The sequence below is a fragment of the Protopterus annectens genome, chromosome 17.part0 (genome assembly GCF_019279795.1).
Source record: "Protopterus annectens isolate FY-2018-M chromosome 17.part0, PAN1.0, whole genome shotgun sequence".
NCBI classification, from domain to species: Eukaryota; Metazoa; Chordata; order Ceratodontiformes; family Protopteridae; genus Protopterus; species Protopterus annectens.
The window spans coordinates 705,482,010-705,496,546 of NC_056751.1; the positions used below are offsets into that span (position 1 = coordinate 705,482,010).

Here is a 14,537-nt window from a genome sequence, read left to right on the forward strand (position 1 = left end):
ACATGCATGCACCACTGGCTGTACATTTCACCACACTACATGCATCCACCATGTTCACCACACTACATGCATGCACCACTGTCTGTACATTTCACCACACTACATGTGTGCAATACTGGCTGTATATTTCACCACACTACATGCCTGCACCACTGACTAAACATTTTACCACACTACATGCGTGCACTACTGGCTGTACATTTCACCACACTACATGCCTGCACCACTGACTGAACATTTTACCACACTACATGCGTGCACCACTGTCTGTACATTTCATCACACTACATGCATACACCACTTTTACCACACTACATGCATACACCACTGGCTGTACATTTCACCAAACTACATGCATACACCACTGGCTGTACATCTCACCACACTACATGCATGCACTTCTGACTGTACATTTCACCTCACTACGTGCATACACCACTGGCTGTACAGTTCATCACACTACATGCATGCACCACTGGCTGTACATTTTACCACACTACATGCATGCACCACTGGCTGTACATTTCACCACACTACATGCATGCACCACTGGCTATACATTTCACTACACTACATGCATGCACCACTGGCTGTACATTTCACCACACTACATGCATCCACCATGTTCACCACACTACATGCATGCACCACTGTCTGTACATTTCACCACACTACATGTGTGCAATACTGGCTGTATATTTCACCACACTACATGCCTGCACCACTGACTAAACATTTTACCACACTACATGCGTGCACTACTGGCTGTACATTTCACCACACTACATGCCTGCACCACTGACTGAACATTTTACCACACTACATGCGTGCACCACTGTCTGTACATTTCATCACACTACATGCATACACCACTTTCACCACACTACATGCATGCACCACTGGCTGTACATTTCACCACACTACATGCATGCACCACTGGCTATACATTTCACCACACTAAATGCATGCACCACTGGCTGTACATTTCACCACACTACATGCATGCACCACTTTCACCACACTACATGTGTGTACCACTGTCTGTACATTTCACCACACTACATGTGTGCACCACTGGCTGTACATTTCACCACACTACATGCCTGCACCACTGACTGAACATTTTACCACACTACATGCGTGCACCACTGGCTGTACATTTCACCACACCACATGAGCACCACTGGCTGTACATTTCACCAAACTACATGCATGCACCACTTTCACCACACTACATGCGTGCACCACTGCCTGTACATTTCACCACACTACATGTGTGTACCACTGGCTGTACATTTCACCACACTACATGCCTGCACCACTGACTGAACATTTTACCACACCACATGCATGCATCACTGGCTGTACATTTCACCACACTACATGTCTGCACCACTGACTGTACATTTCACCACACTACATGCATGCACCACTTTCACCACACTACATGCATGCACCACTGTCTGTACATTTCACCACACTACATGCATGCACCACCAGCTGTACATTTCACCACACTATATGCATGCACAACTTTCACCACACTACATGCGTACACCACTGTCTGTAAATTTCACCACACTATATGTGTGCACCACTGGCTGTACATTTCACCACACTACATGCCTGTGCCACTGACTGAACATTTTACTACACTACATGCGTGCACCACTGGCTGTACATTTCAGTACACTACATGCGTGCACTACTGGCTGTACATTTCACCATACTACATGCGTGCACCACTGGCTGCACATTCACCACATTACATTCATGCACCACTGGGTGTACATGTCACCACACTACATCCATGCACTTCCGGCTGTACATTTCGACACACTACGTGCATACACCACTGGCTGTGCATTTCACCACACTACATGCATGCACCACTGGCTGTACATCTCACCACACTACATGCATGCACTTCTGGCTGTACATTTCACCACACTACATGCATACACCACTGGCTGTATAGTTCACCACACTACATGCGTGCACCATTGGCTGTACATTTCATCGCACTACATGCATGCACCACTGGCTGTACATTTTACCACACTACATGCGTGCACCACTGTCTATACATTTCACCACACTACATGCATGCACCACTAGCTGTACATTTCACCACACTACATGCATGCACAACTTTCACCACACTACATGCATACACCACTGTCTTTACATTTCACCACACTATATGTGTGCACCACTGGCTGTACATTTCACCACACTACATGCCTGTGCCACTGACTGAACATTTTACTACACTACATGCGTGCACCACTGGCTGTACATTTCACTACACTACATGCATGCACTTCCGGCTGTACATTTCAACACACTATGTGCATACACCACTGACTGTACATTTCATCACACTACATGCATGCACCACTGGCTGTACATCTCACCACACTACATGCATGCACATCCGGCTGTACATTTCACCACACTACATGCATACACCACTGGCTGTACAGTTCACCACACTATATGTGTGCACCACTGGCTGTACATTTCACTGCACTACATGCATGCACCACTGGCTGTATATTTTACCACACTACATGCATGCACCACTGGCTGTAGATTTCACCACACTACATGCATGCACCACTGGCTGTACATTTCACCACACTACATGCATACACCACTGGCTGTACATTTCACCACACTACATGCATGCAATCCACTTCTGGCTGTACATTTCACCACACTACGTGCATACACTGTGCTGCAGTAGTGTTGTCGCCTCACAGTAAGACGTTGTCCTGTACGATTCTCAGTTAGAGCGTGTGTAGACATGCGTGAATGAGCGTACCTTCGTTGAAGGTTGTGCATCAGAGCTGGCAACACGGCACATAAAAATCTACTGCCAATCATTAGTGGACAGGAGTTGCGCTGTGGCGACCCCTAACCGGGAAAAGCCGAAAGACACAACAACGTGCATACACCACTGGCTGTACATTTCACCACACTACATGTGTACACCACTGGCTGTACATTTCACTGCACTACATGCATGCACCACTGCCTGTATATTTCACCACACTACGTGCATGCACCACTGGCTGTATATTTCACCACACTACATGCGTGTACCACTGTCTATACATTTCACCACACTACATGCATGCACCACTGGCTATACATTTCATCACTACATGCATGCACTACTGGTTATTTCACTTTCTTGATCCAATGACTCCTGTAAAGAATTGTACACATGGTGGCACCAGCATACATTTTTTTTTATTTGTATATTTAATAAATGCTTTAATCTAGAACCTGCAGAAAACTTCAGTAGTCTATGTCTCTTATCCAGTTGTTTATTTTATCTGTTTTATTTGACAGGTATTTGGCTGGAGCCATTTGTGTCAGTTTTCAGCCACATCCTGGTTAAATATAATGATAAATTCAAGTGCATTATAAAAATGTACAGTCAATCTAAGCAAATACATTAGCATAAGCATTTTGGACAGATACAGACTGTAGAGCCTTACATTTGGGCCATTACATTGTTTTCTGTAGAGTAACAAAATTATTTGACTGCAATATTAGATCAGAAAAGAATTTATATATTTTTATCTGACGAGAAGTATAATTTCAGCAGGTATATAAAGTAAAATATGTGTGCATAGCCAGAAAAAAAGATTTTATTCAAATCCAGAAGTGGTATAGGCCTATGTAAATGACTTGGACATCACTTTTCAGATTTAAGTAGCACATGTCACTCAAAAATATGTTTAAAATTCTATTATGGACACTGCCTCATACATTATTAAACATATAATCCAAAATATCTGTATATGGTACATAGCAATTCTGCAGATAGTGCCATACTGCAGAGTAAGATAAAAATACCCAACAATACCATAAATGCAGAACAAGACATATTAATTTAGTAATCCTACAGACAAGGTATCATTGAAATGGAACTGCTCGAAATGCAAGGATGAGACAGGGCACAAAAAAAAGGAAGGAATATATTTTCCAATAGGTCTGAGCCATTGGAGTGTGAGACTGAAAAGAGGGCTGGAGCAGTACCTGCAGCTCTTCATATAAGAGGGTATGGTGAGCGATTTTCTGTCATCTGAATGTGACCTAGAAGAAGATGGGTACAGGTGAAGAGTCCAGATTTATGTTTGGTGGAGATACTGTGGGGGGAATCCCGAAAACATTCACACATCATTACAGCCTGTATACCCTCTGTGTGATATGAAAAGCACATTGGAGAAAAAAATGAAGGTACATTAGATGGCTAATAGTGTCCATCCGATCATATATGAGATTATACTGTAAGACTTTCAAACCCAGCAACTATGGGAGTGCGTCCAGATCTGAGAAAGATGTACTTTGGCAGTGTGGCAGGAAATGTGCTGTAGGAGATGGACAATGGCACTATCAGAACTGGAATTCTCCCCGACATCACAGCTGGAGAAGTGACATCAGAGCTCACATGTGTGCCTGCACTTCCATGGCTTCAGTTGTAGATTACTGTAAACGAGCGTGCATACCTGAATATGTTTATCTTAGTTTAGTTCTTGTTTGTTAAAAACAGGAAGAGGTACTTGAGAAACAAAGTCAGAAGATAATCTTTTGCATGACATTCTGTGTTTAAATTTAGTATTATAACAGGAATACATATTTCTTACATATAAAAATAAATAAAAAACACTGAAAGGCATACAATAGTAATTCATTTCACAAAAGCTACATTAATATCCATGACAGAGTGATTAAACAAAAATTAAAAATGAATGGGAGGTGATTACCTGAACAACAGGAGCGCTAACACATAGTGCTGATATTAGACATACAATAAATTTCTTAATAACATGGGATGGTGCTCAGATATGTGGTATGCAATAAATAACAATCACTCAGTTTGGAACCATATTGAAGTGCAACCCTTTCTTAGATGGTTGTTGTAGATTTCATGGACTGAGTCATTATTTCATGCATTTTTCTTACATATAATCAAACATTCATAATACTGAACATTTGTTTCCACTGACAGAGGTCATAGAAATTCATTTGATTAGTTCTGCTGACATTAAGTTTGTGTGAGATCACTAACAGTGGGGATCATGAAATTTGCCTTTTGCCCTCTTTAGAGCAATCTTGAAGTTGGTTAGCAGGGGTGCAAGGGGCACAGCTTCCCTCATGGGGTGGATGGAAGCTTGCCCCCTGCAAAAAAAAAAAAAAAGAAAAGAAAACACGAGTTTTGCAGGGTTTTTTCATTGTTTTGTGTTTTGATCATTTTGGATTGTTATTTTTTTGTATTTTGATATTTTGAAGTACATCTCTCTCTATATGTGTACATATATGTTTGTGTATATATATATATATATATATATATATATATATATATATATATATATATGTGTGTGTGTGTGTGTGTGTGTGTGTGTGTGTGTGTGTGTATTTGTATGTACCTGCATATGAAAAAAAACTCCCCTAAAATATCATCACTATTCAGACAAAGTGTGTGAAGTGTTACTGTAAAGGGTTTGTCAAACTAGATTTCTATTTATGAAACTGTGGATGCCATTCATATAGCAGTTTTACTGTGACATTCATGAACACTGAATATCTTAATATAATTAGATGAAAACTATGCAAAGTAGCTAGTGAGTTTTCTCAAACTATATTGCATCTGAAAAGCTGACAGACTAGTTAAATATCTCAAGGACACAGACTGAAAGCTTTTTATGCCCTTACATCCTAAAGTTCCTTGTCAGCAATGTTCTAGGCTCCTTGCACCATTTTCTCATCAAAACAGTCCTAATGAGAATGAAACTCGGGTTATAAAGATTTTCCCAGCCATGATTTTATTTTTTATTCTGCAGGCTTGAGTAATATATAGAATCTTTGAAAGAGGCATTTGATGCTTTTTGCTACTTTCTGTTTATGCATTAGCACCTGTGTCATCACTCAATGTGAGGGTACCCCTTTCTTTGTGGGGGGATATGTTTTGCTAACCTTTAGTGTATAGCTGCATACCTGGATTTGTTTTTTATATAGCCTAATTTATATAACCTAAACTGCTTGTAGACTGGTCTTGTATGTAAATGTACAAACTATAAAACACTAGTTGTGTTATTTTCATGAGCAACTTGTGTTGTGTAGCTTGCATATTTGCATACAACCCAACACTAATTGTGTTTTGCATGCCATTAATTTTGCCATCTAGATGTCCAGTCACCACAAAGCTCGGTCAAGCTCATATGTGCATCAACCCACAGCTAGCCTTCTGCTCTCTGGCAGGTGGCATCCTGAAGAAAAGAACCCCTTTTTCGCCAGAACTAGGATACCTGACCTCTGGTCATTCACCTATACTTTTTTACTACTTCAATGCTGAGCCTGTGGGTTAATTACAGGATTGTGCTTCATGGCTAAGACTTCATCGTCAATGTCAGTTGATAAAATCAGCATGTAGAGACGGCTTAACAGGAAGTCAACATGACACATGCAAAAAAAGTAAGTGAAAATATAGAAAGCAGCACACGTAAGCATAAACTGTTGATAATTGAAAATAGTAAGTGCACTCCTGTACCCAGTCAGATGAAAAACACCCTGTCTCTGTGACTTTAACAGATTTAGGTTGCAGAACGCACTCCAGGTAATATTTTGCAATGATGTCTGTGTAGTCAATGTTTCTTCATAAGTAAACAGCAACAAATCAAGCCTATACCAAAACAATATTCCTGTTGCTAATAGGCCAAAGTTAGGGCTCCCTAGTCATTATAATCACAGATTACCACATCTGTCTTTGGATGCAGAATGTAACAATATTCAAAAGATGTGAAAATGCATACTCTTTGAAGACTCGATATGCGTTAGGAATAGCAGGTTCTTCACTGCAGTCTTTATTTGATGGCATTTGCTGACGTTTGAGAGCGATTCCCATTAAATGCCTTAGTATGCATATGGAGCAGTTACTGTAACAGCAGCAGTAGTCAGCAAATGTGCACTCTGAATGTAATTAGAAAAACAGTTCACAACAAAGTATTACTCTGTTTTAACCCATTCCTAGACAAGGTTTTCTTCGCTGTCTGTTCTTTGTATAAGCTCTCCAGTGTAGTCAGAACAAATGCACTTGAAGGACCATTACATTATAAACCATCCATCTAAAAATCTATTGGGACATACTGAGAGGAGCGATTTTTATTTTTCTCAGTTATAGTCTTATTACAGTCTTTATACAAAGTCAGTCCAGGTGTCCTGTGAGTAATACTGAGAAAATTGATATGACAGAGCAGGTGTAAGAAAAGTCAGATGGAGACAACACTGTTGGCATAATTTCTAGACATACATCTCTTTTAACCTTTGTCAGTCTTTCACTATGATTGACGTCCCTGATGTTTGGAAACATAGGGAGTACAGGGTGAGAACATCAGGACTGACATGCTTGGAACACTAACTGAAGATCTCCTTCAGAAGTGGTGACCAGACTTCGTCTTGGATTAATAGAATCTGTTTGCTGTGAATTTCACTTAAAGTTCGGAGATCTGTGAGGAATGACAGCAGTTTGGGAAAAAGTACCCTGCAGTGAGAAAACAAAAACAGGATTGGTATTTCTTCATTTTATTATATTCCATTACTAACAAAGTATGTCTGCAACTTTTTATACCCTTACATCCTGACGTTCCTTGTCAGCAATGTTCTAGATGCCTCGTACCATTTTCTTTTCTTTCGTGGACTTACATAAACAAATTACAGATTGCTAAAACAGCAAGATTCATTTGTAATTTTTAAACTGTCACCTTTCCTCCGTAGAGCAATATTTTTAGTTCAACCAAGTCATAGTTTCACACATCCATAAATATCCTGATAATATCATTTCAGCTAACAGATATTGGAGAAGATAGTGTATGTTTAGATAGTGATAAAGTTTCTAAGGTAATTTGTAGATTAGATGCTGTTTACGGTGGACTACTCATCCCATCAATTTTAGAAGCTATAAGAGTTAAAGTATACTTTATAATTATATACGAAGATGAACTGGGATGTGGGGATACTATCATGAGATTGCTGTAACCCATCTATCAAGTACTAAGAGCTGTGCTGAAATTATCCAAATTCTTTTAAGAATTAGATCTTATAGAAATACATGGGATATTGAAAGAGAAGACTGTATTAGATATACAAGACCCGAGTTCTTAAAATTAGCCATTCTGAACTTCAAGAACATACATTACTGTCCTAGAGTGAGAAGAAAATTTGGAAGGACCAATGCTTGATGAAAAGCAAAGTACTAAACAGAACAGATAGTTTTCTGCACCCATTGATTTGGATATGTAAGAGTCCATTTAAAATGTATATTATCCTAAGAGAAGACACACAGTACTAGATGAAGTTGGTTACTTCTATGGGTTCTGTGCTAAAAGTAGTTAATTCATTAACTGTTCTTTTTGTTGTATAAAATAGGGAAGGTGTTGTTCATGGACTGATGATGGAAGAAATGGAATGTGCAATTTGTTGATTGAATAAGTCGTGAACTGGAGCAGGGAGGGAATGTTGCTTCACATTGATTTAGTAGAGATCAGAGATATACTGGTAAAACTGAATCCTCCACAGAAACATGCAAACACAAACTGATACCTTCTGTGGTACAAAGAAGGGGGCAGCAGTAGTCCAAACTCAAAATTTATTAGAACAAGTTTAGCGCTTTTGTTCTGTACATGACATAGAACGTTCTCTCTGAGGAATGAAAGCACTAAATTTGTTCTAATAAATTTTGAATTTGGACTACTGATGCCTCCTTCTTGGTACCACAGAATTTATCAGTTAGAGATCAGAGACAACTGGATGATTAAAGGTGGCAAATAGCCTGCAGGGGATAATCATTAGTCTGTAGAAATTGAGAAGATTCTTTATGACAGATTTGAATTTTTTTTGGAAGTGGTTGGAGTGGAGGTTGCAGAGTTCTTGCTTGATCAGAAAACTGCAGTGGGGCCTGCTAAATGCCAAATTTCTGAGATTTGGGAAAAGGCAGTAGAGATGACAAAGCATTCTAAGCAGAAGGGACAGCAGTTAAATGGAATGGAAGCTAAAGTCAGGAAGTCACATTTGAGATTGCATGAGGTCCTGGAAAATAAGGAAAGCTTGAACTATGTTAAAAGCAAGATAGCAGACTGGGCCTAGGTTTTAAAAACAAAATGTTGGTGACTATAACGGTGAAGCGGTGAGGTGTTGCCAATATATGAGACAGACGCTAAGTATACAAAACCTAGATACATAACAGTTTGCATTTTAGCATGTTAGATGAAGTAGCACATAATTTAGCAATTGTGGCAATGTGGTAGAAGGTTATCATTGGCTTTGCAATCTGAATATGTTGATCGTGATTAGACAAGGTGACTTTGAAACATGAGCTGTGCTTTGTGGAAGCAGTAAAAAGGTGTAAATAATATCTCTCTAGTACTACTATTTGACTTGTCCTGCTACTTTTGACTGGTGCTGTTGATTTTTTTTCTAATGTAATGTTAGCAAAAATAAAGGGATTGCCACTGAGATTTAACAAAGTTACATTTCAGACAAGAGGAGATTAGGAAGGTTAGACTGAATAGCATTGGAACTGCTACAGAAACAAAGGAAGAGGGAGAGAAGAACATGAACTCTGGAGAAAATACAGCTATGAAATGTGAAATATCATGAACAAGATGGCAGGAGAGGCAAGATGGCTGTAATTGAATGCATGTACTATATAATAAGGATGTTTTTTTAATAAAGTATTCAAGCTTGCCAGAAAATTCTTCCAGTATACAGTTGAAAGGTTAAACTTTGTAAGTGTTGGCACAGGTGTCTGGGAAACGATTATATCTTTCTTCATAAACAGGAAAAAGTACCAGTAGTATTTTTGAGTAAGTACCTTTATTAAGTAAATTTTGAGATAATAATTATTGCGATTATATATACAGAACAGTATATGATGAAGTATCATTCATATGAAAACGTTAGAATTAAGTTTGAACTGGACTGTAGTGAAGTGTAAGCACATGACTGAATAATTATACTTACTGATGTTGTTTGCATATGACAAAACAGGATGTAGTATCAGCCATTTGAAAGAGTTAATAACATATTCTAACTACAGTATGGAAAAGCATTTACAACATGATTATATAATCCTCATAACCAGCACTCATTGACACTGTTTTATTTATTTTTATTCATTTATTTAGACTTTAATGACAAACTTAGTCCCACTAGGCCAATATTATACAATAGGGTGAAGAATCCACCACATTTCAAATATTAATATTGAGCTTTATTAATCATATGATTAAGCAGATTTTGTAACCATATGACTAAATAATTATGGCACATATTAAAACTGGTTAAATATCTGAGAATGTGCTGAGGGGCCAGCAATATGAAAATGTTTACACTATGCCTAAAATGGAATATGGTAAAATTTATTCATATAATTACTCACTTCTTTGGACTAAGTAAAATATTATGTGCTAAGTTTTAAAAATCTGTGTTTCATAAGTTAGGTACCTCTGGATTTCTATTAGTTAATTGATGTTTGCAGTTACTGGTGATTAGGCACAATATACTTCTAATTATTGATTAAGTAATTCTGACAACTGAATAAACAGTGTAGTAGGGTACAGTGAAATATTAGCTATATGGCAGTGATAAAAGAAATATCACAAGAAATAGCCTAGGTTGTGTAACACACACACACAGACACACACACACACACACACACACACACACACACACACACATATATATATATATATATATATATATATATATGGATCTATTTCATTTAAACAAAAGTATGTTTAATGACTTACCTGAGCTGATTCCACTGAAATTACATTACTACAACAAACACATGGACTGCCAAATTCCTTTCCCTGTGAAAGGAACTAATTGGCCACCATGGTAATTAACTGAAATGGAGCAAAAGTCAGCTCACCAAAGTGGGGGGCTTTGCCCCCCCCCCCCATTTAAGTATACCAACTCCAAGATCGCACTAAACAGAAGAGAGGGCACAGTTCACCATGGTGGCCAAGTGGTTCTTTTCACGGGGAAATTAATTCTGCAGTCCCGTGCGTTCATTGTAATGTAGTTTTAGTGGAATCAGCTTGGGTAAGTCGGATTCATTTAAACGTACTAAGTAGTCCCATTATATATTTTTTTTTTCTGTGTAACACTATATATACTGAAACAGTGAATAATATTAAAAATAATAACTAAGATATAAACTGATTTTAAGTTTGGTGTGGTAGATAGTTTAAGAATACTGCTTTTAAAGTAAAGTTATACTAAACCAGCTATATATGATCACATGCAATTGGGAAATTGTTCAATACTGTTGAATCTGTGTATGTTTTCTTTCAGCAATGATACATTGGGTTAAAAACAAAATGTTTTGACAAGATATAAACTACACATAAGTTGTTTCAGTTGTGCATAAACGTGAAGAATGAAAGTTGGAAAACGGTATGCAAAGTGGAGAGCAGTGGGAGTAAAGATCAGTTAATGATAATTATACAATGACTGGCCAGTAATATTCAAAAAGGAGAACTCTGATTGGTTAGCCCAACCAGCGTGCCCATTGTAAATCTGAGAATATATCAATGGAGACTTTTTTCCATTAGTATATCTCATAAAATTTTTACTTTTCTTTTTTTTTTTAAATAAATTTACAAAACCGAAGACCTCAAACAAACGAGGGAGATGGCGCAAAGAAAAATAAGAGGATAATCAGGTAAGTTCTGCAAAACTAAAGAAACGTACCTAATTATCCTTTTATTTTTCTCTGCCCCAGCTTTCCCGAACATTAAAAGTCTCCTGCTTTATTTTTTCTTTAAAAAAAAAAAGCAATGGAGATCTTCCTTTCTCCATTGCTTCCTTTGCAAAGCACTGATGTACTGCGTAAGCTTGGGAATGCAAGTCCAGTACGCATGCGCAATACATCAGAAAAGCCCCAGGATACCGGCAAAACACGGAAGGGCACAATGGAGGCATTATGCAGAGACATTATTTAAGAAAAGTATTTTTTTTCTTAAATAATATCATTGTATAAAAGCAATAACTGACTCTGTGGTGTGGTATATTGAGTTACCCATGGTTGGCTTTATTTAATCACTCGGGCTTTGCCTTCATGATTAAACCACACCAACCATGGGTAAATCTTCAATATATCATGCCAATGTCATCAGTTATTGCTGTAATATTTTAAGAATTTATTCAAGAACATATAAATGAAGTGAAAATGAATGGGAGTGAGATATACAAGAGTTATACCAGCAGTGCTAGCTATGTGTTATTTAACTGGAGGCATTTTTTGATATTTAGAAAATATAGAATTGCAGAAGTGATAATATCTCTCCTTTCCCCTTTTGGTTGGAGATATTGTCCTGGTCAAAGCAGGGTCATCATGTAGACCTGCATATAGTCTGGGAAAGTGCATACGCATAAAACTGATGTAAAGCTGTCGATTTTATTATGGTTGCAAATGGATTGTGGAAGAAGTGAAGTGAACAAGGTTTATATTAGTTTTGCTTTACCTGACCGGGCACATGACCATGTGAGGTGTTAAAGAATTATTGGTGAAACAAAAAATGGAAAACGTCTGTCTTATTTCATGACGGCTACGCTGATAAGTGGATGAGATTATGTCTTATCTGCAGCAAAAGAACGACAGATGAACTTAGAATGAGAAAGTATAAAAAGTTAATGAAAGTTTCTACATTGTTACAAACTCCATGATACAGATCTCAGAACTGAACTCTTAAGATGGTGCCCTTAAGACTAAGTATTTATTTATTTATTTATTTATTTATTTATTTATTTATTGGCATTTGTTAACCGGGTTTGTCCAACTGGGCTTGTGGCCCATTTTCAGAGGAGACCTGAGGAGAAAAGTTCCAGTAATACATTTTAAAACAAACACAATTTTAAACAATATTGATATAATAGCAGTTATAGCAAAACGATTCACATATGTTGGGTTACATGCATAAAGTTAAGTAATAAAGTACTAAGGTTAAATTGATAACTGTGTAATAAAAATACTTGGGATTTTGGTAGCTGTCATAGCAGTATAATATAAATAAAGGAGTGCAATATAAATAAAATGTACTGCCAAGTAGGAGATGTGTAAAACAGAAAAGCAAGATGCATAGTTTTAATGAAATTTCTAGCACTAACCTGACATAGCTCAGTTTAATGAACATGGTTGCATGTTTATTGTTTGAGGATTTTGGGAGATGGGCTAGGGAACAATTCATTCACAAATATGATAATATGATAACAAGAAAATTGGAGGTGAAAAATATGGGGAGGATTCTAAAAGGACTTGGGCATGGTGTAACACAGTATGCCAAGTAGTTACTTACTCACGAGTTCAAAACTTAGGGTTCTGCTGATTCCCATTAAGTACATGCTACTGGGAACTGCCAGTGCCATATACTTGGTTTCCAAAGAGAAACAAGGCTTCCTTCAATGAAGTACTTCAGCGGAGTACATTAAAGCATCAGAGTTACCCACTAAAGTTACAGGGATGTTTCGGTAATGCTGTAGCTCCACCTGTATGTGGGACTCGGTACTACTGCAGGCAGTACTACATGGAAAGACAGACTGCTTCAGGTAGCAAGTTCCATATGCAAATGGAACTGTACTTTACTGTCTGGAAGGAAAAGGACATGGGAGGTCAAGGGAAATATGCATGTGTATTTGGGCAGTAAGTGAACCATCTCAAAGTTTATCAGGACGGTTCACAAAGACCTTTAATTTAAAAAATAGTTTTAATATCATGGTGAACTAGTGGCCCTATGTGTATCCTGCTCCCTGGACAGGGATAAAGCAAGCATGAAGGCCATGCTGCCATGATTGCATTCTTCCATCTGCCGTACATGTGAAGCTCCTAGGTGTAACTGCCACATGGCCATATAACTCGCTCTACCTGTATGGCAGCTCTCTAGTACTGCAGACAGGAAGCTACCACACAGCTGGAGCTGTAGTGCAAGGCAGTTTTGCCAGGCTGAGTGGTTTGATGAATTGTCTTTGTGTTATTATTATTCTAGTACTATACTAGGCAAAGTCAACAAGATTCATTAGCATAGCATAGCATATCCTAGAATCTCATTACCTGCTCCTGCTGTAGCTGGAGTCCTGCCCATTCAATATATCAGCATTGTGAGACACTGAATTGTGTGTACCCTACCCCTAGAATGATGTTATTCTCAGTGATATGGAGAACAAGCAAGCATGAGTTAGTGACAACAGGATATATGGGGTACTCCACTACTATGAATTTTTCAGAATCCAGCCCAATAACTGATAGTGAATTATGGAAGAAAGGAAGACTGCATAAAAAGAATGTTAATAATGTTGTCAAGAATGTGTCTGCTTAATGGAATCTAACAGGAAGAATCATTTATCCAGTTTCACTCCACACAGGTTGTGTCTTACTCTTCTAAGTATTGAAAAACATTTTCTTTTGCCACTCTGTGCCTCTTCCTGCCTGTTTCATCATCAGCCCCCTCCTTAATCAATCAGCC

General features: G+C 38.1%; 1 protein-coding gene across 3 annotated transcripts in view; it reads right to left on the reverse strand.

The window, feature by feature from the left end:
• Nucleotides 1-5,399: 5,399 nt before the first annotated feature.
• LOC122791788 (nuclear receptor subfamily 1 group I member 3-like) overlaps nucleotides 5,400-14,537 on the reverse strand; it is a 406,293-nt gene continuing 397,155 nt past the window's right edge. For all 3 annotated transcript variants that reach the window (XM_044059723.1, XM_044059724.1, XM_044059722.1), the window contains one exon: nucleotides 5,400-7,555. In XM_044059723.1, coding sequence (XP_043915658.1) covers nucleotides 7,429-7,555 — 127 coding nt within the window. In that variant the 3' untranslated portion in view covers nucleotides 5,400-7,428. The remainder of the gene's footprint in view (nucleotides 7,556-14,537) is intronic.